Source organism: Uranotaenia lowii, chromosome 2 (assembly GCF_029784155.1).
Source record: "Uranotaenia lowii strain MFRU-FL chromosome 2, ASM2978415v1, whole genome shotgun sequence".
NCBI lineage: Eukaryota > Metazoa > Arthropoda > Insecta > Diptera > Culicidae > Uranotaenia > Uranotaenia lowii.
The window spans coordinates 14,190,301-14,213,184 of record NC_073692.1 but is presented as its reverse complement, the minus strand read 5'-3'; the positions used below and the strand labels follow the sequence as shown (position 1 = coordinate 14,213,184).

The 22,884-nt window shown below is 37.1% G+C and overlaps 3 protein-coding genes across 3 annotated transcripts; 1 reads left to right on the top strand and 2 right to left on the bottom strand.

Annotated features, from left to right (window-relative positions):
- Nucleotides 1-1,722: 1,722 nt before the first annotated feature.
- On the bottom strand, nucleotides 1,723-10,812 carry LOC129748382 (clavesin-1-like). The gene is made up of 4 exons (XM_055742986.1): nucleotides 10,092-10,812; nucleotides 2,653-2,957; nucleotides 2,410-2,560; nucleotides 1,723-2,077 (listed from the first exon to the last, which is right to left on the bottom strand). Exons 1-4 carry the CDS (start codon nucleotides 10,522-10,524, stop codon nucleotides 2,034-2,036), a joined length of 933 nt encoding a protein of 310 aa, XP_055598961.1. The 5' UTR covers nucleotides 10,525-10,812; the 3' UTR covers nucleotides 1,723-2,033.
- Nucleotides 10,813-15,596: 4,784 nt separating this feature from the next.
- Nucleotides 15,597-16,707, top strand: LOC129748669 (uncharacterized). The gene is made up of 2 exons (XM_055743343.1): nucleotides 15,597-15,836; nucleotides 15,917-16,707. The coding sequence occupies exons 1-2, from the start codon at nucleotides 15,648-15,650 to the stop codon at nucleotides 16,301-16,303; spliced, it is 576 nt and encodes a 191-aa protein (XP_055599318.1). The 5' UTR covers nucleotides 15,597-15,647; the 3' UTR covers nucleotides 16,304-16,707.
- A 5,079-nt stretch (nucleotides 16,708-21,786) lies between these two features.
- On the bottom strand, nucleotides 21,787-22,884 carry LOC129749365 (alpha-tocopherol transfer protein-like). Its single transcript, XM_055744325.1, has 3 exons — nucleotides 22,564-22,884; nucleotides 22,042-22,503; nucleotides 21,787-21,981 (listed from the first exon to the last, which is right to left on the bottom strand). The coding sequence occupies exons 1-3, from the start codon at nucleotides 22,777-22,779 to the stop codon at nucleotides 21,802-21,804; spliced, it is 858 nt and encodes a 285-aa protein (XP_055600300.1). The 5' UTR covers nucleotides 22,780-22,884; the 3' UTR covers nucleotides 21,787-21,801.

The following is a 22,884-nucleotide window of genomic DNA, read 5'->3' as shown; positions in this document are numbered from 1 at the left end:
TACTTTTTAAAATGTAACCTTGATTCGTTTGTTTTTACATGATTGATAGTTTTTTATGAATCATGATGTGCGATACTTGAAAAAAAGTTAGTAAACTTTTTGAATTTCTCATCTCGTTCTTCGAGGCAGTTTTAAATTCTGGGTTTCGGTAAAATTTGTAATTTGTTTTTTTTCCAATTTAGAGGGGTTATTGAAGAGAGATCAGAGTAGTTCATAAATTTAAAAACTTTAGATATTCCTCTTACACAATTTTGAACTGTTCAATTCTGTCTAGGAAATTTAAATTATAATTCTGAATTTTGAATTTTGGGTTGAATCCGTGATCTTGGAACCAAAATTTAATTTCGTTTTCCTTTTGTCAATTTTCCCGGTTTTGGGTTTAAATTCCCGGGTTTCTCCCGGTTTTCCCGGTTCTGTGGTTACCCTTACAGTTGTACCGGATAAGTTTTTCGATAACTGTCCGCCAACTGCAACGTTGATATAAAGTCGCGAATGCGATGGTCGCGATGGTAAAACGACTATAATCAAAACAGCAGCAAGAATAACAAAAATGAAAATAATGGATTAAAATGAAATAAATTATTCCTCAGGTATAACAAAATAATATAATCTTCTTAATAATATAATCTTCTTCAAGTTCAAATCGTAACAATAAAACTTACTAACGTGGCAGTATTCATCTGTTAAATATGTCCCTCATTGATTGAACTACCTACTTCTTTAAAAACCGTTGTTGCATAACCAAAGGCGTTTAATTTCCACAAATTGATCTACCGAATACCGGCTCGAACATCTAAGATGGAAGAGTAGGTAGATGTATTTCAGCACAACGTGGTTTGGCACACGTGCTTCACTCTTGTCCTACTCTCGTTAGGGGTTGTTATGTTTCCAATCATGATCGATAAGTAAGCCGGTAAGTCATAAAAAATAGCTAAGCATTTCGGAAGTCGTTAAAGTTTTGGCGCTCGGATCGCCTTTTGAAAAATCGATGGAAAAAACCAGCCTACACAATTGATCTTAATCGATGTCATCCACCAGAGAATTCGCACTCGCTGGCAAAAGTCTGTGTCGTCGCCCGCCAGCAGCAGCAGCAGTAAAACTATAAAGTAGGCTGCTAATTAGCAATTCCAACATCGTAGCACCCATTGAAGACATTGAGTTACTGTTGACGATGTCTGACACGTGAAGAATAAAATCCGATTTATGTACCTATGTCTTAGTCTGGCTGACGATGGAACGAATGTTCTGTCAGATTCTGAAGTCTGTAGTAAAAGAAAAACAATGCCGACCGCTCGCTGTTCTGGTGGTTTTGTCTCGTAGATCTTGATCCACCACCGCTGCGCGGGGACTTCTCAACGAATCTACATAGAACGAGGAAAAATGGAAGGCCATTTCATTTCTGCACAAGTACACCGACCGGATGGATGGCCGGTTGACAGTTGTTGTTGAATCGCCTACTTGTCTTGTGTTTACCTGATTGCTTGCGCAACCAAAATGCTTGGGTTAATTGATGATGGTTTTGTTTACCCAGGTGACATTTCGGAAACCAACGACATGGCAGTAGAGTGGTAAATTGAGTTCCGATTGAAGGAAACACAAAGGCGTTGACTTTTGGAAATCTGTGGTTGGTTTTATTATTCCTTCCGAAGTGGCTTAGAAATCAAAGTCATGTATACATAACAATAACGTCAAAGCAATTTGGACAAACCGCGGAGCAAAATTGCAAATCGCTATCGGTTAACAAACTATCTACTTACTTTACTGTCCTAAACTCGAATCGACCCAACGATCGAAAGGAAAAATGGCAAAATCTTACAAACTATCAATACTATTAAGTCTAGCTAGAAACCCTCACTCGGTAGCGGATCATCGCTCGATGAACTTGAACCTTCCGAGTGAGTTCAATTGAGCGCACCAGCTTCTGCAAGGTTTTCTCTTGCACGAGCTGGATTCTGTCTGGATTTGCTTTGTGCATTGCTGTCTGGTAATTCTAGATCACAATTTAGCCGGTTTCTTCAAAGTCCAGCTCGCGCCTACTTGGATCGTCGGTCGTCTTGGTAGCCGTAGGTGTCAAGAGCTGAAAGAAGAGAAGGGAAAAAAATTAATCAACGCAGCTTTTGCAGTTTATTTTGGCAGTAAGATAGCGCGTGTCAAACCAATAACCGGAAAAGTTGTCACTGAAAATTGTTGCTCTTATCCCGTTGATCTGTTTCCGGAAAATAAATTCTTGTTTTTAACACTTGAACGCTAGCTTTTAGTTTTCAGCTCAAACTAGAAGATTTTCAAAGGTGATAATCGTTTCGAGCGATATTTATTAGGGCTACGCATCGCACTAAAATATCTCTTGGAAGATTTTTTTGGCGAACAGGTTTCGACACCGTGCAGACACAAACTTCATTCAATACTCACTGTCAAAGTATTTGTCATAATGCTGCAGGAAATCGGCAATCAAACGGCCTTCGTACTCGGGAGCGGCACACGTGCCACCATATTTGGGCCGCAAGCAGTCCGGATTGATCTGTTTGGTCAACGATTTCCAGTCTTTGTTGTGGAAGAATATCTGCAAATGAAGACGAAGATGATAAACAAACCGCTGATGTCGCTAGCTAACGGGGTATTCGAGAACATTTGAAAAGGTAAACAGCAACGCACCTTCTCGCGCAGCTCCTTGGAGATGAACGGCTTGAAGATGGCAAACAGCACATTGAACAGCATCGAGTTGTTGACGACGTGAACGCCCTTCAGTCGGAACGGGCAAGCCTTCTGCACCCAGTCCAGGATCATGCAGGCATGCTTGGGGGTGTTCTGCGCGATCTGGGACATCGAAAGGCCCTCGGTGTCGAAGATCACCTTCATGCCGCACAGCTGCGTTTCCGGATCGAGCAGCGCCGCCTCGACACAGATCCGGATGGCCGCGATCAGCTCCACGATCGACACCTTCGAGGTGTCCCATTTTTCTGGAAGAATTGTGAAACAAAGGTAAAGAATCTACCATTTTTTCTCAATCAACAAAAATATTTTATACTCAAGGCGTCTAACAGAAAAACAGAAATAAACTAAGTTAAACCACGAAGCAAAACATCAGGTTGAGGTTGTGCACCAAAAGGCTGAAAGAGATAATTGCAGTTCTAAACCATGGACTCTGCGTTTTATGAGTTGTTTGCGAAATTCTGCCCAGTGTAACATGCGCCACGCCTCAATGTTGAAATTGAATAATTTCAACGCATCAAAGAGTGCTTTGCACTCCACAAGCTATCTTTCGATATGAAAGTAGGTACCTAGCTGTTATATCCCTAACAATCATAGCAAGCCATAAAAATGAGCAATCAAGCGAAAGAACAGGCGAAGCTGAAAAGTTTATCGTTTGTTGCGTGGTTTGAATTGAAGTTTAAAATGCACTATTTCGTTTCATAAATGAAATTCTGAATCTTCGATTTCTGCATTTTTTACTCTGAAATTTATTAAAATTGATAAGTAAATCCGTCTTAAGCTTCTCTACCTACCTTTCGTTCTTTCTATGAAACAAACTTCAAATATATCCCAAATTTGCCTTTGGTTATGCTTTATGAACTGTACAAACGGCTTGTAGGATTTCTACAATACTTATAAAAAATGTTTTACACTTGATCTATGTTTTTTTATTCTTATTTATTCAACCAGTTTGAGTCATCATTTGTATCAAGCTGTCCTCTCAACTCGCTTAAAGGTCTTTTTCACCGTGCTGTTATCGGTCCCCTCAATCCGCTTGAGTTATCATTAGCATTAAGCTGTCCTTTCAAACCGTTTGAAAGTGTTCCCTCAATTAAATTTAAGCTATCCTCTCCACTCGCTGAAGTTGAAGTCTCTCTCAACTCGCTAAAAGTTCAATTTTAATTCAAGCTGTCCTTTTAAACCGCTTGAGTTTGAATTGATTCCGTAGTGTGTCCTCAACTCACTAATATGTTTTTTTCCATTTTTTTTTTCAAGCTGCCTTCTCAGCCTACTTGAGTCATCATTCTCACTAAGCTGTCATTTCAACTCGCTTAGAGGTGATTTTTTTCCAAATGCTTAAAGGTGCTTATTCAAATTTATTTCAGGCTATATTTTCATCTTACTTCAAGTTTATTCTCTTCAACTTGTCCCCTAGACTTGCTTATTGGTAATATTTAACAAGAAATTTCAAGCTATCTTTTCAACTGACTTTAGTTTTTGGCTCACCAAGCTGTCCTCTCAATTCGCATAAAGGTGTTTTTTTTTATTTCAAGTTTGTTACTGGCTGTCATCTCAACTCTCGGAAGCTTTTTTTTCTCAACTCAACTCGCTAAAAGTTGATTTGTTTGAATTTACTTCAAGCTGTCCTCTCAACCCGCTTGAGATTTCATTTTAACTCGCTTAAGATCCTTTTCAAATTTATTCATGCTGTCCTCTCAACTCACTTGTGATTTCATTTCCATCAAGTTGTCCTCTTAACTTGATATTCGATGATCTCAACTTGCTTGAAATTTTTTTCTCATCAAGCTCTCTTAAAAATTCGCTTAAAAATGTATTTCGAATACTCAAACCCTGCTTGGGTTTTCGTTTTCATCAAGCTTTCCTCTCAATTCATAACAGGTCTTTTTTCACTAACCCTTTTATTTTTTCCTAAGCTGTCTTCAAAACTAATTTTCAGCTGTTTTTATTTTATTTTACCTCAAGCTGTCCTCTCAAATCACTTGAGATTTTTTACTCACCAAGCTGTCTCCTCAACGTACTTCCAGGTTTTTTTTACTTTAAAGTAATTTCAAGCAGTTCACTTAACTCACTTGAGTCATCATTTTTACTGAGCTGTCCTCTCAACTCGCTCAAAGGTTTTTTCTACAAACAACTTCAAGCTGTCATCTCAACTCACGGAAGTTTTTTCTCCTCTCAACTTGCTAAAAGTTAATTTGCTCAAATTATCTTCAAGCTGTCTTCCCAACTTGCTTGAGATGTCATTATCAAACTGCCCTCTTAACTCGCATGAGATCTTTTTTCCAAATTTCATTCAAGCTGTCCTTTCAACCCACTTGTGATTGCATTTCCACCAAGATGCCCTCTCAAATTGCTATTTGATTATCTCAACTTGCTTGAGATTTCTTTCTCATCAAGCACTCCTCAAAATTTGCTTAAAGATGTATTTGGAATTCTTAAACCCTGCTTGAATTTTCGTTTTCATCAAGCTGTTCTCTCAACTCATCAAAGGTCCACAAATATCTTTTTTTCACTTACTCTTTTATTTTCTACAAAGCTGTCCTCAAAACACGTTTTTAGCTGTTTTTTTTTTTCCAAAAGCTGTCTTCTCAACGTGATTTGAAGGTTCTATTCTTTAAAGTAATTTCAAGCAGCACTCAACTCACTTGAGTCATTTTCACTAAGCTGTCCTCTCAACTCGCTCAAAGGTTTTTTTTTTCTAAAAACAATTTCAAACTGTCATCTCAACTCGAGAAAGATTTTTTGTCCACTCAACTCGCTTAAATTTAATTTGTTCAAATTTACTTCAAGCTGTCCTCTCAACCAGCTTGAGATTTCATTTTTTTTCAAACTGCTCTCTCTCGCTTAAGATCTTTTTTCAAATTTTATTCAAGCTGTCCTTTCAATCCATTTGTGATTTTATTTCCACCAAGCTGTCCTCTCAACTTTCTATTTGATGATCTCAACTTTCTTGAGATAACTTTCACATCAAGCTTTCCTTTAAATACACTTAAAGATTTTTTTTTATATTTAAACCCTGCTTGAATTTCCGTTTTCATCAAGCTCCATTTCTTTACTAACTCTTTTATTTTTTACAAAGTTGTCCTGAAAACTCGTTTTAAGTTGTTTAAATTTTACTTTACTTCAAGTTGTCCTCTCAATCTGCTTAATTTTTTTCTTTTCAACGTGCTTTGAGTTTTCTTCTTCTTTAAAGTAATTTAAAGCAGTTCTCTAAACTCACTTGAGTCATATTTACTAAGCTGTTCTCTCAACTCGTTTAGAAATGTTTTCTACAAACAATTCAAGCTATCTCAACTCGTGAAAGTTTTTTTCTCCTCTCAACTTTCTAGAAGTTAATTTGCTCAAATTTTCTTCAAGCTGTACTCTCAACCAACTTGAGATTTCATTTTTTCCCAAACTGCTCTCTTAACTCGCTTAAGATCTTTTTTCAAATTTTATTCAAGCTGTCCTTTCAACCCATTTGTGATTTTATTTCCACCAAGCTGTTCTCTCAACTTGCTAGTTGATGATCTCTACTTGCTTGAGATTTCTTTCTCATCGAGCTCTCCTCAAAATTCAATTGAGGATGTATTTTGAATATTTGAACCCTGCTTGAGCTTTCGTTTTTATCAAGGTGTCATTTCAACTCATTAAAGGTCGTTTAAAGCTGTTTTTATTTTATTTTATTTCAAACTGTCCTCTCGACCTGCTTGAGTTTTTTTTCTCGCCACGCTGTGTTCTCAACGTGCTTTGAAGGGATTTTTTTAAAAGAAATTTCAAGTAGTTCTCTCAACTCACTTGAGTCATTTTTACTAAGCTGTCCTCTCAGCTCACTTAGAGTTTTTTTTTCTACAATTAATTTTAAGCTGTCATCTCAACTTGCGGAATTTTTTTCTCCTCTCTACTAGTTAAAAGATTTTTTTTTCTAAATTATTTCAAGCTGTCCTCTCAACCAGCTTGAGATTTCATTTTTTTTTTTCAAGCTGCCCTCTTAACTCGCTTAAAATCTTTGTTCAAATTTTGTTCAAACTGTCCTTCCAACCCACTTGTGATTTTATTTCCACCAAGCTGTCCTCTCAACATACTATTTGATGATCTCAACTTGCTTAAGATTTCTTTCTCATCAAGTTCTCCTCGAAGTTTGCTTAGAAATGTATTTTTAATATTTAAACCCTGCTTGGGTTTTCGTTTTTATCATGCTGTCCTCTCAACTCATCAAAAGTCTTTTTTCACTAATTATTTTATTATTTACAAAACAGTCCTCCAGACTCCTTTCAAGCTTTTTTATTTTATTTTACTTCAAGCTGTCCTCTCAACCTGCTTGAGTTTTTTTTTCACCAAGCTGTCTTCTCAACGTACTTTGTGGGTTTATTTCTCTAAATTAATTTCAAGCAGCTCTCTCAACTCGCTAGAGTCATTTTTACTTAGTTGTCTTCTCAACTCGCTTAGAGTTTTTTTTACAAATAATTTCAAGCTGTCATCTCATATCGAGAAAGATTTTTTCTCCTCTCAACTTGCTAAAATTTAATTTGTTCAAATTTACTTCAAGCTGTCCTCTCAACCAGTTTGAGATTTCATATCTTTTCAAACTGCCCTCTTAACTAGCTTAAAATCTTTTTTCAAATTTCATTCAAGCTGTCCTCTCAACCCACTTGTGATATCGTTTCCACCAAGCTGTCTTCTCAATTTGCTTTTTGATGGTCGCAACTTGCTTGAGATTTCTATTTCATCAAGCTCTCCTCAAAATTTGCTTAAAAATGTATTTTAAATATTTGAACCCTGCTTGGGTTTTCGTTTTTGTGGAGCTGTCCTCTCAACTCATCAACAGTCTATTTGCACTAACACTTTTATTTTCTGCAAAGCTGTCACGAAAACTCGTTTTAAGCTGTTTTTATTTTATTTAACTTCAAGCTGTCCTCTCGACCTGCTTGAGTTTTTTTTCTCACCAAGCTGTCTTCTCAATCTATTACTCACAAACTTTTATTTTTCTAAACAACAAAATTTTATATTTCAAATATCCCTTATCTCATTTCTAAATTCCTTAAAATTTGAGGAAGGCTTTTAAAATCTTAAAATTTAATTTATTTTCTGCATATTCTTCATCTAAGCCTTCCCAATATGTGCTTTTCCTGTCGCTTTGTTTTTGTTAACCAGAGCTGGAACAATCCGAAAACATTCTTAGCAACAGCTTCCTCAAACTGTGCTTTTCTTGTCACTCTGTCTCTGTTAACGAGAGCAGGAATAATTCGATAGTATTCTCAGAAACAGCCTTCCCAATCAGAAGGCCAATTCAAACCAAACAATAAGCAGCATTGGCCTTAAAAATCCATATCAAAATAATAAAAAAGAAACAGCAGCTTTAATAGTCTGTGCTTTCAAAGCCAATTCTGTCTTTTTCCACCGGAAGGCCAAATCAAAGTAAACAATCAGCAGAAGCTGCCTGGAAATCTGCGCTTCCAAATCCATTACATCTTTTTCCACCGGAAAGCCAAACCAAGACAAACAGCAGTAAAAGTCTCAAAATCTGCGCTTCATTAGCCTTTCCGTCTTTTCCACCGGAAATCAAAACAAACAATCAGCCGCAACAGTCCTAAAAATCTGCGCTTCTAAAGTTATTCCATCTTTATTCACCGGAAGGTTAAATCATAACAAACAATCAGCAGCAGGAGCCTTAGAAATCGACGCTTCTTTAGCCAATTTCGTTTTTTTTTCCACCGGAAAGCCAAACCAAAACAAAATCAAATCAACACAAACAATCAGAAACAGCAGCCTTAAAAATCTGTTCTTTCTAAGCCAATTCCAAACAATCAACAGAAGCTGCCTAAAAATATGTTCTTCCAAAGCCATTCCATCTTTTACCAACGGAAAGCCAAACCAAAACGAACAAACAGCAATAACAGTCCTAAAAATCTACGCTGCCAAAGCCAATTCCGTCTTTTTTCCATTGGAAGGCCAAATCAAAGAAAACAATCAGCAGAAGCTGCCTGAAAATCTGCGCTTCTTAAGCCATTTCCGTCTTTTTCCACCGAAAAGGCAAACCAAAAAAACAATTAGCAGCAGCCTTAAAAATCTGCGCTTCCAAAGCCATTCCGTCTTTTTATCCACCGGAAGGCCAAATCATAAGAAACAATCAACAGCAGACGCCTTAGAAATCTGCGCTTCTTTAGCCATTTCTGTCTTTTTTCACCGGAAAGGCAAACCAAAAAAAAAAAAAAAAACAATTGCCTAGTGTTGCCAAAATAACAAACATTGCCATAGACATTTATTTTGCTTTATTTATTTCAGTGTTGCCGAATATAACTGTTATTTTATCTTATTTTTGATTAAATTTGTTTTATATTTTGCATATCTTTCATCTCATCCTTACATAATGATTAAGTCTAGTTATAAACATTCAAAAAATCCCAAAAACTCCTTAAGAAGCAATGCCAAAAAAGATCATAAGAGTTTCCTTTTCAGTCAACAGTGCCGGAATCGAACTGAGCCTAAATCGATGGGGCCTTGTATTTCGAAATAACTGCGTCGTTTCGTTTCTCTTTTCAGGTTCTGAATGCCTCATATTCTGAAATTCCAATTATTGTTCAAAATGTCAGTTCAACATGAATGTTATGATGATGTTTTTAATAAATCTTTAAGAATTAAAAAAGAGACATTGTTCAACCATAAGCCATTAATTTTTCGATTTGTGCATTATTATTCGTTTAAAATTTCCTTGCCATCGAAGCATCCTCTGATTCATCAATGCATTTTTCGTTGGACCTACTGAAATTTCCAGCCATGGCATGCTTATTTGAATGGATCTGTTTTTTTTTCAAATATTATCCACGGTTCGTCACTTACCCTCACAAAACATGTGTTGGGAGTTCCGTCACGAGATCTATGACGCAAAAAAAAACACGATTCGAGACACGTTTAATCGTTGATTTTTTTTTCATTTCAATAGTGATCCAAAATATATTAACGTATTAACCCATTCAAGTGACATGAACAAAAATATCATAATATTGATTAATGTTCGTATACCATTATGTATTAATTCATAGCATGCTTTGTTAAAACATCTTTCTTCGAGTTCCAGTTCCAACTTTCACATACATGCATATTTATGAATATTCGCTGCTCATTACCCCGAGATTCGTGTCCAAAATATACGCAAATAAATTTCGACAAAAAATATGCAAATTTTAATGTCTTCTCCGGGTATTCAAACGATAGATCCCCTCTAAGTGGTAGCTTTCTGGAATCCGTTTCGCTCCAAACGCCTTTCAAATTTTACCCGAAAACCAGTTTTCGCACGGCGGATTGAATATTTCGAGAAAAATCCCGAATTTAAATCTGCCATCTCCCCTGCTGACAGAGCAGCTGAAAAAAAAAAAAGTAAACAAAAACCTGCGGTGACTTACTTCCCACCTCGACGACGCAAATGGCCGCCCCGTCGCTGTCCCGCTCCGGCATAAACCAAATCATGCCCAGGTCGAAAACGTGCCGCACCGAGCTCGGATTGGGGGTGTTCTCGTAGTACTCCTTGCTGCGCTGCTTCAGCCGATAGGCACAGCGAATCATCTTGAGCGTGTCCTCGACCGAGTAGCGATTGGGGCGCAAGAAACGCAACAGAAAGGCATCGCTCTCGAGGGGCAGAAAGAGACCGGGTTCATTGCGAAGCTGTTCCCGCAGCTCGGTCAGTGCCCTTTCCATCACTTCCGGACTTTCGTTGATCTCAGCAGCGGCCTTGGCCTTGAGGGCCGGATCTGTGTACTCGTCCGCTTGGACCTTGATCTCGTAACCCTGCCCCAGATCGATGTAGAAGTAGTCCTTATCGTCCTGCTTGATCGACATCTCGAATCACTTTTTCTTCTGATCACTTTAAATTTTCAAATATCACAACCAGTTATTTTGTTTAAGGTTTTCCCTTCGAATCACTTGAATGTGCAATTGAACTTGAACTAGTAGTAGGCTTTGAACTTCTTCCCTCGCTTCCCTTTTGCCAAGGACAACTTCTCTCTCTCTCTCTTGAGGTGTCCCTTTTCAGAAGGGCTTATTCAGCACAGACAGAGAACAGTGATCCGAACGACTGGACGCGCGACCGTTGAATAAAAGCTGGATCCATCGATGGGCGACAATTTATAAACAACGTTGGCTCGGTCGACTGCCAGTGCTAATTTGAGTTCTTGTTTGGGGCTGGAGCTAATCCAAGTTGTCGTCGTTGCTGCTGCTGCTGCTTCTCGGCGCCCCAAAGAACTTGCGTCAACGCCAATTGCACCGTCGTAAAACTTTACGGACTTCTTCTGGTGCTATTCTCGTGGTGTTGTTGTGCAGAAAACACAAGAATTAAGCACGGTCGCATTTCGATGGATCGATACCAGAAAAATTCTTCGGAATCGTTCACTTTAGGACACCATGCAGCACCAGAACGAGTCGTATTCAAGTAGAGTATGGAGCCAATGGGAAATCCAATTCAACTCCGTGTTTGACATTTATTGGACTGGGACCCCAAACAAAGCAGGCGGTGATATCAATATTCTGTCTGATTTGAACTGCTCGCTTCCGGATCTTTCTGGAAAAATATGAGATTAAAATTTTTAAATTTTGTAAGAATATGAAATTCAAACAAAATCAGTAGATAAATAAGGCAATGAACTCTCAATTCTAAGTTGAGTTTAGAATTCATACCTTTTAATTCTGATTCACCACTATATGAAAAATAGTATAAATTTGCGCTAATCATCGCGTGTTCTTCTTGATACATAACCGAAAATCATCCCATCATCGCATTCCGGTCCGTACGGAACCGTAAGGCGATAATTGGACATTACAGAAAAAAACGTTGGGAAACCATATGAGAACTGATCATTTGAACGATATCGGAAGTAACGGGTGAATCAGATAAACGGTTTCCAAGGAAATGAATGGAATACGGTATAAACATATTCCTTTTAATTTTATTATAAAACTGCCAAAAAAAATGCGAAGAATGAAATATAAAATAAAAAACACATTTACACATAATTCAAATGAATCAAAGCAATCGAACGAAAAAATGACAATAATGACGAAAATGACAAAAATGACAGAAATGACCAAAATGACAAAAATGACAAAAATGACAACAATGACAACAATGACAAAAATGACAAAAATGACAAAAATGACAAAAATGACAAAAATGACAAAAATGACAAAAATGACAAAAATGACAAAAATGACAAAAATGACAAAAATGACAAAAATGACAAAAATGACAAAAATGACAAAAATGACAAAAATGACAAAAATGACAAAAATGACAAAAATGACAAAAATGACAAAAATGACAAAAATGACAAAAATGACAAAAATGACAAAAATGACAAAAATGACAAAAATGACAAAAATGACAAAAATGACAAAAATGACAAAAATGACAAAAATGACAAAAATGACAAAAATGACAAAAATGACAAAAATGACAAAAATGACAAAAATGACAAAAATGACAAAAATGACAAAAATGACAAAAATGACAAAAATGACAAAAATGACAAAAATGACAAAAATGACAAAAATGACAAAAATGACAAAAATGACAAAAATGACAAAAATGACAAAAATGACAAAAATGACAAAAATGACAAAAATGACAAAAATGACAAAAATGACAAAAATGACAAAAATGACAAAAATGACAAAAATGACAAAAATGACAAAAATGACAAAAATGACAAAAATGAAAAAAATGACAAAAATGACAAAAATGACAAAAATGACAAAAATGACAAAAATGACAAAAATGACAAAAATGACAAAAATGACAAAAATGACAAAAATGACAAAAATGACAAAAATGACAAAAATGACAAAAATGACAAAAATGACAAAAATGACAAAAATGACAAAAATGACAAAAATGACAAAAATGACAAAAATGACAAAAATGACAAAAATGACAAAAATGACAAAAATGACAAAAATGACAAAAATGACAAAAATGACAAAAATGACAAAAATGACAAAAATGACAAAAATGACAAAAATGACAAAAATGACAAAAATGACAAAAATGACAAAAATGACAAAAATGACAAAAATGACAAAAATGACAAAAATGACAAAAATGACAAAAATGACAAAAATGACAAAAATGACAAAAATGACAAAAATGACAAAAATGACAAAAATGACAAAAATGACAAAAATGTCAAAAATGACAAAAATGACAAAAATGACAAAAATGACAAAAATGACAAAAATGACAAAAATGACAAAAATGACATAAATGACAAAAATAACTAGAATGACAAAAAAAATAAAAAAAAAACATTTTTTCACAAAAATAACACAGAAGTGAAATGAAAATTAAACAAAAATTAAACTAAAATAAAACGGAGTAACACTTAAATAACACAAAAATTATGCAAAAATTACACAAAAATTATACACAAATAACTCAGAAATGATAAAAAAAAATAATCACAAGAATAACACAAAAAATATACAAAATTTCACAAAAATTTCACAAAAGTTACACAGAAATTTCACGACAAATACACAAAAAGTGCACCAAAAATTACACAAAATCAACACAAAAATTACCCAACAGTTATAAAAAAAATTACTTTAAATTAACACAAATATTCAACAAAAGTTTCACGAATATTACTCAAAAATACACAAAATTTATGCAAATATGACACAAAAAAACAAAAGATTGACTTCAAATTGGCACCATAAATAACACAATAAAGCATAAAAATCTCGAAAAAAAATGAAAAATTACACAAAAATGTTTTAAGTAATTCCAGTTTTAAATTCTACAAAAAAAAACAAAAACTACACCAAAATTACAGTAAAATACCACAAAAACTACACAGAAATCAAACAAAAATTGCACAATAAATTCAAAAAAAATTAACAAAAATTACACAAAAATTACACATAATTTACACAAAAATTACATAAATAATACACAAAAATTATACAAAAAACGCAATAATTTTAGAAAAATTACACAAAAATCCCAAAAAAAAACATTACAAAAATTTTACAAAAAATACACTAAAATTGCACATAAATTTCACAAATGACACACAAATTACTGAAAAATTACACAAAAAATTCACAAAAATAACACATACACTACACAAAAGTTACACAAAAATAACACAAAAATTACATAAAAATACTCAAAATTATACAAAAACTAGACAAAAAATAAACAAAAATTACATAAAAATAATATGAAAATTACACATAAATATCACGACAAAAACACAAAAATTACACAAAAAAAAAACACAACAGTTACACAAAAACTGCACGAAAATAACACCAAAACTACACAAATTTAAAAAAAAATTCAACATAAATTTTACGAAAATTACACAAAATTATGCAAAAATGCAACAAAAATAACATAAGATTGGAGTCAATCTGTGCGACACAATAAATAACACAATAATATAATGAATGTCTCGATGAAAATAAAAATAATTACACAAACATGTTTTAAATAATAAAAAATAAAAATATTGCAAAATTATCAAAAATTTTACAAAAATTACACAAAAATAACACAAAAAAATTGCACAACAATTATCCAAAAATTACACAAAAAAAATACACAAAATTTTACGAAAATTACACAAAATTACACAAAAAATAAACTACAATTACACAAAAATTACACAAAAGTTACACAAAAATTACACAAAAATAACACAAAAATTACACAAAAATTACACAAAAATTACACAAAAATTACCCAAAACTTTCACAAAAATAACACCAAAATTACATAAAATTCAAACAATAATTTCACGAAAATCTCACAAAATTATGCAAAAATTATGCAAATTATACAATAATAGCATTAAAATTTCCTAAAAAATGAAAAATTACACAAATATGTTTTTAATGATAAAAATTACACAAAGATATCGCAATAATGCAAAAGTTGAAAGAAAAACAAAATGTTAATAATAAATCGGGTAAAGGATGATTTTAGATTTAGAGGTTTGAAGGACGTATTGAAATCAAAATTAAAGAAAAAAATAATTTAATTTTTTCTCTCATGTCAAACCGTTTAACCCGCAAGAGCAACAAATTTTGTTCTGCTACGCGTTTGATCCTAAAGATCGACGAATTCCACCCACGTAGGTATAAACGTTTGAGCGAGTGTAGAGAAATGAAGTGGTTATTTTTCATTCTACTTTGGTTTGTTTACTTATTTAGTAGCCGGAAGCCTACAGACGCTCAAGTACTTTATCAAAATCGGTAGTTTCTTTCGTCATTTTTTTTTTAATTTTTTCTGATGATATTTATTTAAAGCATCGCCATGTTTCTGTTATACCGCAAAAATCGTGTTTGTCAAACGACTCGAGCGTCAGCCGTTTGCAGCCGCCAATGTTTAGATATGGTTTTCCAACAGTGCAGTTCCAGGTTTTGCGTTTCTTAGAAAAACGCACGGAGAGCATGTAAAACCAAATAAATTATAGGACGTCGAAACTTAACAGGGTCGATAAAAAACTCGAATCATAAAAAATTTACAAATTTAAACCATCAATGTTGGACAAGTTTTTAGATCTAATAATTCCTTCTGTAAAACAGTTTTGTTCCGAACACAAATTGTCTCTAGGAGAGAAAAGTAAAAATGGAATTGATTCTTTACCGTCCGATATGGAGATAAGATATGTAGGTACATATATCATGGAAAAAGAGGCGTACCAAATGGATTGAAGATTCAATTTATAAAATTTTCAACTTACAATATTAGAGCTTGAATCAAGCATTTTCAGTGTAGAGAGTAAGTTTTTGAATTAGTATTTTTTTTTAAATTCTGAAGTAGGTACGCCCCTTCAACTAGCTGCGTTTAAGTATCTAAAAGTTCGAGTGCAGTCAGCACTTCAACGCGCTTTCATTCTTAACTTTCCAGCCATACGGAAAGGAAGAAATTATTATATACTTAGTGCGGTGACTGAAAAAACATGGATTCCCGAGACCAGGATCCCCGAACCAAACAGTTCATGGACGATTTTCATCGATTCCAGATGAAACCGGCACCGGAAGTGACTGTGCAGTTGCCTCCGGTTGTCGAAAATCCGGTGCAGATACCTTCCGGTTGGGATTGGGCCTCGTTGATGACCGTCAAGGGTCACCTCAAAGTAGGCCAGGTGGTGAGTAATTTGAATGGGTTCTTGTGTGATGCGCATTTCGCCATATTGCTTTTCAATCGCCTGCTTTGATATCTTTCCAGATTGCGACAATCGTTTCGCTATCGCTAATTCGACCAGACGAAACATGTGTCGATCAACAGCGAGCCGAATTGCTGTACACATTCATTTTCGTGAACATGAACACCCTGGCACTGACGTTGATCATTCTTGCGGATACCGTGGCTCGTGGCCGGCTGCTGAAGGGTTTGTTTACGCCGGCCATCTTGGAACGCGCCGAGCTGTGGCTTACCGGATTGGCCACGGCGTTAATTTACTTCTACGGCTACTGGGTTGTCATTTATTCGGCCTCGTGCTACTATCCGAAGGGACTCAACATTGCCTCGGGATCGGTCGGTTTTATTTCAGGATTGCTGTATCTGGTTGATTGGGGAAGAGTTTTCCGCAATCGTTTCACAATGCCTAATTGAGTCGCAATTACATTTTCTCAACCACTACCATGACAATTCGAAATGCCGCTGATTGATAAAATCGAATTAAAATTTTCTAATAATGTGACAACGTTTTTCAATAAGTTGATTAATAAAGAAAGTGTATTTGAAATGTGTAATTTAATGAAATAAACGAAACAAACTTTTTAACGATATGATTCCATTCACTTGAACAGTTACAAAGTTCATAACCCATGTTCTAAAAGAAATTACGCTATAACTTTGTCGGTACGTTTATAAAAATGTTATAAATGTAATGAGGCTTTCAGTAGGTTCTCAAGAGCAAATTAAGCAATTTATTCATAGAATTAAAGGGTGTATGGATCAAAAAGTGGTCAAACTAAATTGCGTATAAATAAATTATTTGTTTATTTCAAAAATAATTAAAGTATATTTCTTTTTGAATTTCCATATGTAAGTTAAAGACAGAAAAAGAACTCAGTTAAGAGACAGAGAACAGACGTACAAGCTCGAACAATAAATCATCAAAAAAGTGTGTAAAAATTTTAAAGCCATCAACAGAAAAATACGTTGAAAATTGACTGGAAACAGTGCCATCTGTTGCGCCGTTCAAAAGTTACAAATCAACTCTTAAAGCGCTCAATTTTCGACATGACGTAATCGCTCATAAATATATTGAGCAATATCTCAGTAAAAAGAACGGCTTCAATTTATAGCTTGATAAATGCACTTAGAGTTACTTTTAACATGGAAATTTTTTATTTTTTTTTAATTTTTTTTTACTACTGCGGCAGAAAATAACTGAAAACTTTTGGATCAAGCTATCGCACTTCTTGACCGGTTATCAAAGTCAGAGGAAGCATCGGCTACGCCCAGTCAGATAAGGATAATCTTGACGATCATTTTCACCCAGCAGTACTGATTCTAGGCATCAGACTTTGTTCTGTCACCTAATCCACTTTTTTCGCCGCAGAACGCCAGATTGCTTTGAACTGTTTCCCGCTGCTTGCAGTTTTTGGGTCTTCTGAGGTTCTGCCTATCGCCAAATATTTTTCGATTGTTGGGAGGGTTCTTATCCTTGGGCACAACCTGAAAGTTGTTATAATGACAGGATGCCAAATCCGGCCAAAACAGCACTGACTAGTCATGTTTCTTCAGGAAAAGCAGCAGCCGCTTTTGAAGATACTGTTTCACGTAAATACTCTTGTCCAGGAAGCTGTCTGAAGTTTGTCTTGGCGCAACTTCGTCGCTCATCACCACGCAATCAAACTGTTTCCCTAATGTCGTTTACTGCTTCCGAGACTTTGTTTTTGTCGTAAGATTTTACTTATCGTTACGATAAGTCGATAGTCCAGATCGTTATTCAGATTCATGCACGGTTGTAGACGAATTACTCCATAAGGCTCCATAGCGGAAGAAGAAAGAGAGCATGTTAACTCTACAAAAAAGCGAAGATAGAAATCAGCACCAACACGTGAAAAGGGTCTATGTTCATTTTTAAAGTTTCGAGAAAAACGCGTTTGAAAATTTTGCAATCTTCTTTAAATCCCCATATAAATTAAAGAGGAATCTTCCAAGCCTATATGGTCAAAACGGTGCGTAGGATCATTCTAAATATGTTTTTATCGATACGACGGTATCATCATGGAAAAATAGCTCGCAATTGTTTATAGACCCTAGCTGGAGTACGAAATTCGTCTAAATGTGTTATACACCCTCAACACCCCTCATATGTGTGTTGAAATATAAAGTTAGCGTGACTGAAGTTTTTGAAAAGTTCTATCGATGGTATCAAAAGTTACGCGAGGTACAATATTTCGGACATGAATCTAAAAATGCCATTTTTATAGAATTTTGGACGATTCATCCATCCACAAATAAGTCAAAAAATGTCTGGCAAAAGCAATGAAGAAAAGAAAAAATGGAATAAATGATCCATTTGTGTTTTAAAATCAGCACCTCGCGATATTGTTTTGATTTTTTGGTTGAAATAGATTAACTGGTTGTTAAACAGAAAATATGACTTTGCTATGGATTCATGCGCCCAAAATTCTATAGAAATCGCATTTCTAGGTTCATGCCTGAAATATTGTACCTCACGTAACTTTTGATACCATCGATCGAACTTTTCAAAAATTTCATGCTTGCTAGCTTTACATTTTATCAATCACTCTTAAATTGGGGGCGCCATGGCCTAGGACAGATGAGCGAAAACGGAGAGCTGTTTGTAGAATTTTGTGGCAACAACAACATGGTGATCGGTGGATCGCTCTTCCCCCATCGACCAGCACATAAGGTCACTTGGGTATCCCGAGATGGCCGAACAGAAAATCAAATTGACCACATCTGAATCAGCCGAAAATGGAGAAGGAGCCTTCTTGATGTCCGCAACAAACGAAGCGCAGACATTGCATCTGACCATCACCTCGTCCTTGGCGAGATACGACTGAGAGTTGCGCGTGTCCAACGGCGCGAGGAGAAAGTCGGATGTCGAAACGACGTCCACCGGTTGGAGAATCCAGAGGTGAAAAGGGCATACGTTGAACAGCTAGAATCCAGAGCCTCGGAGCTGCCGACAGACGGAACAGTCGAAGAACAGTGGTGTGGAATCAAGAATGCCGTCGTGATAAAGACGAGCCATGGTACTCTCGGTAAAGTTTGTGGAAGACGAAGAGAATGGATGTCGGATGAAACCTGGAGGATGGTCGATGATCGGAGAAAGGCGAAAGTCGGAATTGAGCAGGCATGTACCGTGTCAGCCAAAGAAGCCGCCCGTTTACGGTATGCGGAGCTGGAAAAGGCAGTTAAACGAGCTTGTAGACGAGACAAGAGAGCCTGGACAAACTCCCTAGCCGAAGAGGGCGAAAGAGCCGCCGCCAATGGAAATATCCGATTACTTTATGACATTTCTCGCCGCCTCAGTGGTGCAAGGACTAATGCAAGAATGCCGCTGAAAGACCGATCGAACAGATCAGCTCAAACGATGGACTGAGCATTTCGAACAACTCTTCCGAGTCACGAATAGCGATGGCCAACAGAACCCGCAGCTTGAAGCGCCAACAGTAAGTCGCATTAATGGCGTCAACTCGGAAGCGCCCTCGCTGGCTGAAATAGAAGCGGCAATCAAAAACATAAAATCCAACAAAGCACCTGGGATCGATTTCATCTCTGCTGAAATGCTGAAAACCGACCCTGCCCTATCAACACAAATGTTGCACCGTCTTTTCGCTGACATCTGGGATACTGCAACATTTCCGGCCTACTGGATGCAGGGTATCCTCGTAAAGGTCCCGAAGAAAGGAGACCTGACAGAGTGCGGTAACTGGCGAGGCATAACGTTGATCTGTACAACCCTCAAAGTACTCTGCAAAGTGATCCTGAACAGGATCCAGGAGAAAATCGATGCTACACTCCGACGGCAACAAGCTGGATTCCGATCCGGACGATCATGTGTGGACCACATCACAACGCTACGAATCATACTGGAACAAATCAACGAATTCCAGGACTCCCTTCTGCTGGTGTTCGTTGATTTCGAAAAAGCATTCGACCGACTTAACCATGAAAACATCTGGGCGGCTCTAAGGCAACGAGGGGTCCCAGAGAAACTAGTCCATCTCATCGAAGCATTTTATCACCGCTACTTTTTCTAATCGTACTGATGAGATTCTGATTGGATCGATCGACTGTGCACCGAACCGAGGATTGCCGTGGAATCCTTTAACTATTGAGCAACTGAACGACCTTGACCTGGCTGACGATATAGTTTTGCTCGCCCAAACACAACCGAATATGCAGAGCAAACTCGACGACCTCACCGAAAGTTCCAAGGCAGCAGGTCTCAAAGTCAATGTCGGAAAGACCAAGTCGATGGAGATCAACACAGCAAATCCCTCCAGTTTCATGGTAGCTGGGCAACAAGTTGAGAAAGTGGAGTGCTTCCAGTATCTTGGTAGCCAGATAACGCCTGATGGTGGTACCAGGAAAGACATCGAAACCCGGATCAGAAAGGCCCGATTTGCGTTTGCGAGTCTCCGAAACATCTGGCGGTCACGCCAGATCCCTCTACGAACAATAATCCGAATCTTCAACTCAAACGTCAAATCCGTATTGCTGTACGGGTGCGAAACTTGGTGCACATATGCGGTGACGACGCGAAATCTGCAAGTATTTGTAAACCGCTGCCTGCGGAATATCATCCGCGCTTGGTGGCCTGGCAACTGGATCTCGAATGAGGAACTGCATCGCCGATGTCATCAAAGGGCGCTAGAAATAGAGATTCGGGAACGTAAGTGGAGATGGATTGGGCACACGCTGCGAAGAGATGAAAACGAGATTTGCAGAGAGGCGCTTGATTGAAATCCAGAAGGTCATCGAAGAAGAGGCAGACCCAAAAGCTCGTGGCGGCGATGCCTAGCCGCTGAAATCCGAACTGTCGACGAGAATCTTGACTGGGACCAGGTGAAGACGCTGGCTCCGGATCGTCAACAGTGGAGGTCTTTTACCACGGCCCTATGCACCGGAGGATCGGCGCGGGATCATTAAGTAAGTAAGTTAAGTAAGTTGTCTCTAATGCAGAATTTTCCACACCCGGCACCATGGCTTCGTGTTATCTGTTGTGGCTGTATGTAATTCCTGTCAATGTTGGTATTTATTTTGAAGGAATGTTTCAATAACTTCCACAACCATTCAAAAATTTACAAAAATGTAATTTAAATTTTTATAAATTTTCATCACATATTCCGGCATTCGTGTGTATACACCTGGATAGTTGGCAGATGATTGCTCTAATATAGTTACTTGAAAAAAAAAAAAATTCAAATACACTTCAATTCTCTTACCTTGCTGCCAAAACTCTTCTTACCTTACCTCACATTGTTTATCTTCTTTAGACTACTTTTTTGCTGAATTTAAAGCGCAAGCAGCCCAAGTTTTTTTCCTACGACTGGTCCAACTTATAAAATCACGCTTCCAATACCACCTTAATTCAATTTAGCACTTTTGGCACTTTTCTTCTTTCACCTGAATCTAAATCATTTTTCATCACTTTTCACCAGACCGCTTTCTGCTAGTTCTTTTTCACTTCTCAGCCTCTATTCCACTCACTTCCACGTTTGCCCACACCACTTTTCTTTCGGTCGATTCGCGGTAAGAGTCTTAGATCGCAGCAAGTCGGGGTTTCCACTACACTCTTTCTATCACCCATTTCTTTCTTGGAAGAAAAAAGCTTCGAGTCGGCAAGTGGACTGACTCAGCCTTCTTCTTCCTTTCCCAGCTGCTCTAGACAGCTTTTGCGATTCGAAAATTTCATCGCCTTCTTAAAGAAATAAAAAACAGCGTTTAAGACAGTGAACCTGCATATAGGTAATGCAGTTTAAGAAGGACATGGAATTAAATGTTTGCGTTGAGTTCTGGATGAATACAGATTTCACTGAAGGTTTTTCGGAATATACCTAATCAAACACGAAAAAAGCATAGAAGAAAATTGTTTTATTTCCAATGTTCGATATGAAAACTCATTGCTTGAAGCCTCCAGAGTTGAATTTCTGGATGAAGTCACTGTGCCTCTCCATCTCGGGATACCATTCTTTGGAGCCGTAGCTGAGCTGTGGCATACTTCCGCCGTAGTTCATCGGCAGACAGTCAACATCGATGTGCTTATGTAACTTTTTCATGTCGTTTCCGTGGAAAAGCATCTGTGATTTTTTAAGAAAATGATTAAAATATAAATCTAATTCTGGTTAGTTATTCCTGACCCTATTTTTCAGCTTTTCCTTGATGAAAGGTTTCATCATCGCAAAAAGCATATTGAACAGCATCGGTTCCTTGACAAAGTGGATGGCTTTCATGCGCACCGGGGCTGCCTCCTGGATAAAGGTAAGCAACCTCTTGGTTCCTCCGGTGGAAATTCCGTTCACCTGCTTCATGCCCAACCCCTCGAAATCGTAGATCACGACAACTCCGTTGATCTGAGTGGCCGGTTCCATCACAGCCAGTTTCTGCATGGTGTGCAGGATGCCGAAAATTTTGTCCTCATGGACGGCCTTCGGATCCCAAACTTCCCCCATGCGAATGATCACGATTCGACGTCCCTTCTGGTCCCGATTTGTGAGCACCGTCACCAGATTGTAATTCAAAATTTCGTTTCGCAGATCCGAAGGCATCACATTCCCGATGACATTCTGGTGCGTCTTCTTGAATTCGGCTGCATTGCGCATCTGAAATTTTTGGTGATTTTGCAACAAAACAAATCTTGTCCATAACTAACATTAACAAACCAATTTGAGAGCACTATCCACGTAGAAGTGAGTCGGTCGGAGGAAAATCAACAGAAATTCATCATCGTCTGGAAAATACAGATCGCTGGCCGCCTGTAATTTCTGCCTCAGCTCTTCAATGGCGGCCGTTCGAACTTCGGGAGTTTCTCGGAGCTCAACTTTGGCGATTTCCAGCAACTCCGCCGTTGCTGGACCATTTTCGATAACGAATGACATTTTCGAAAGTCAAAAAACTTTTCACCTAAACGAGTACCGAGCTCCTTGAAAGTCTACACTAACTGATCCAAAAATCGATAAGAAAACCCCTCTGAGTGACCCCAA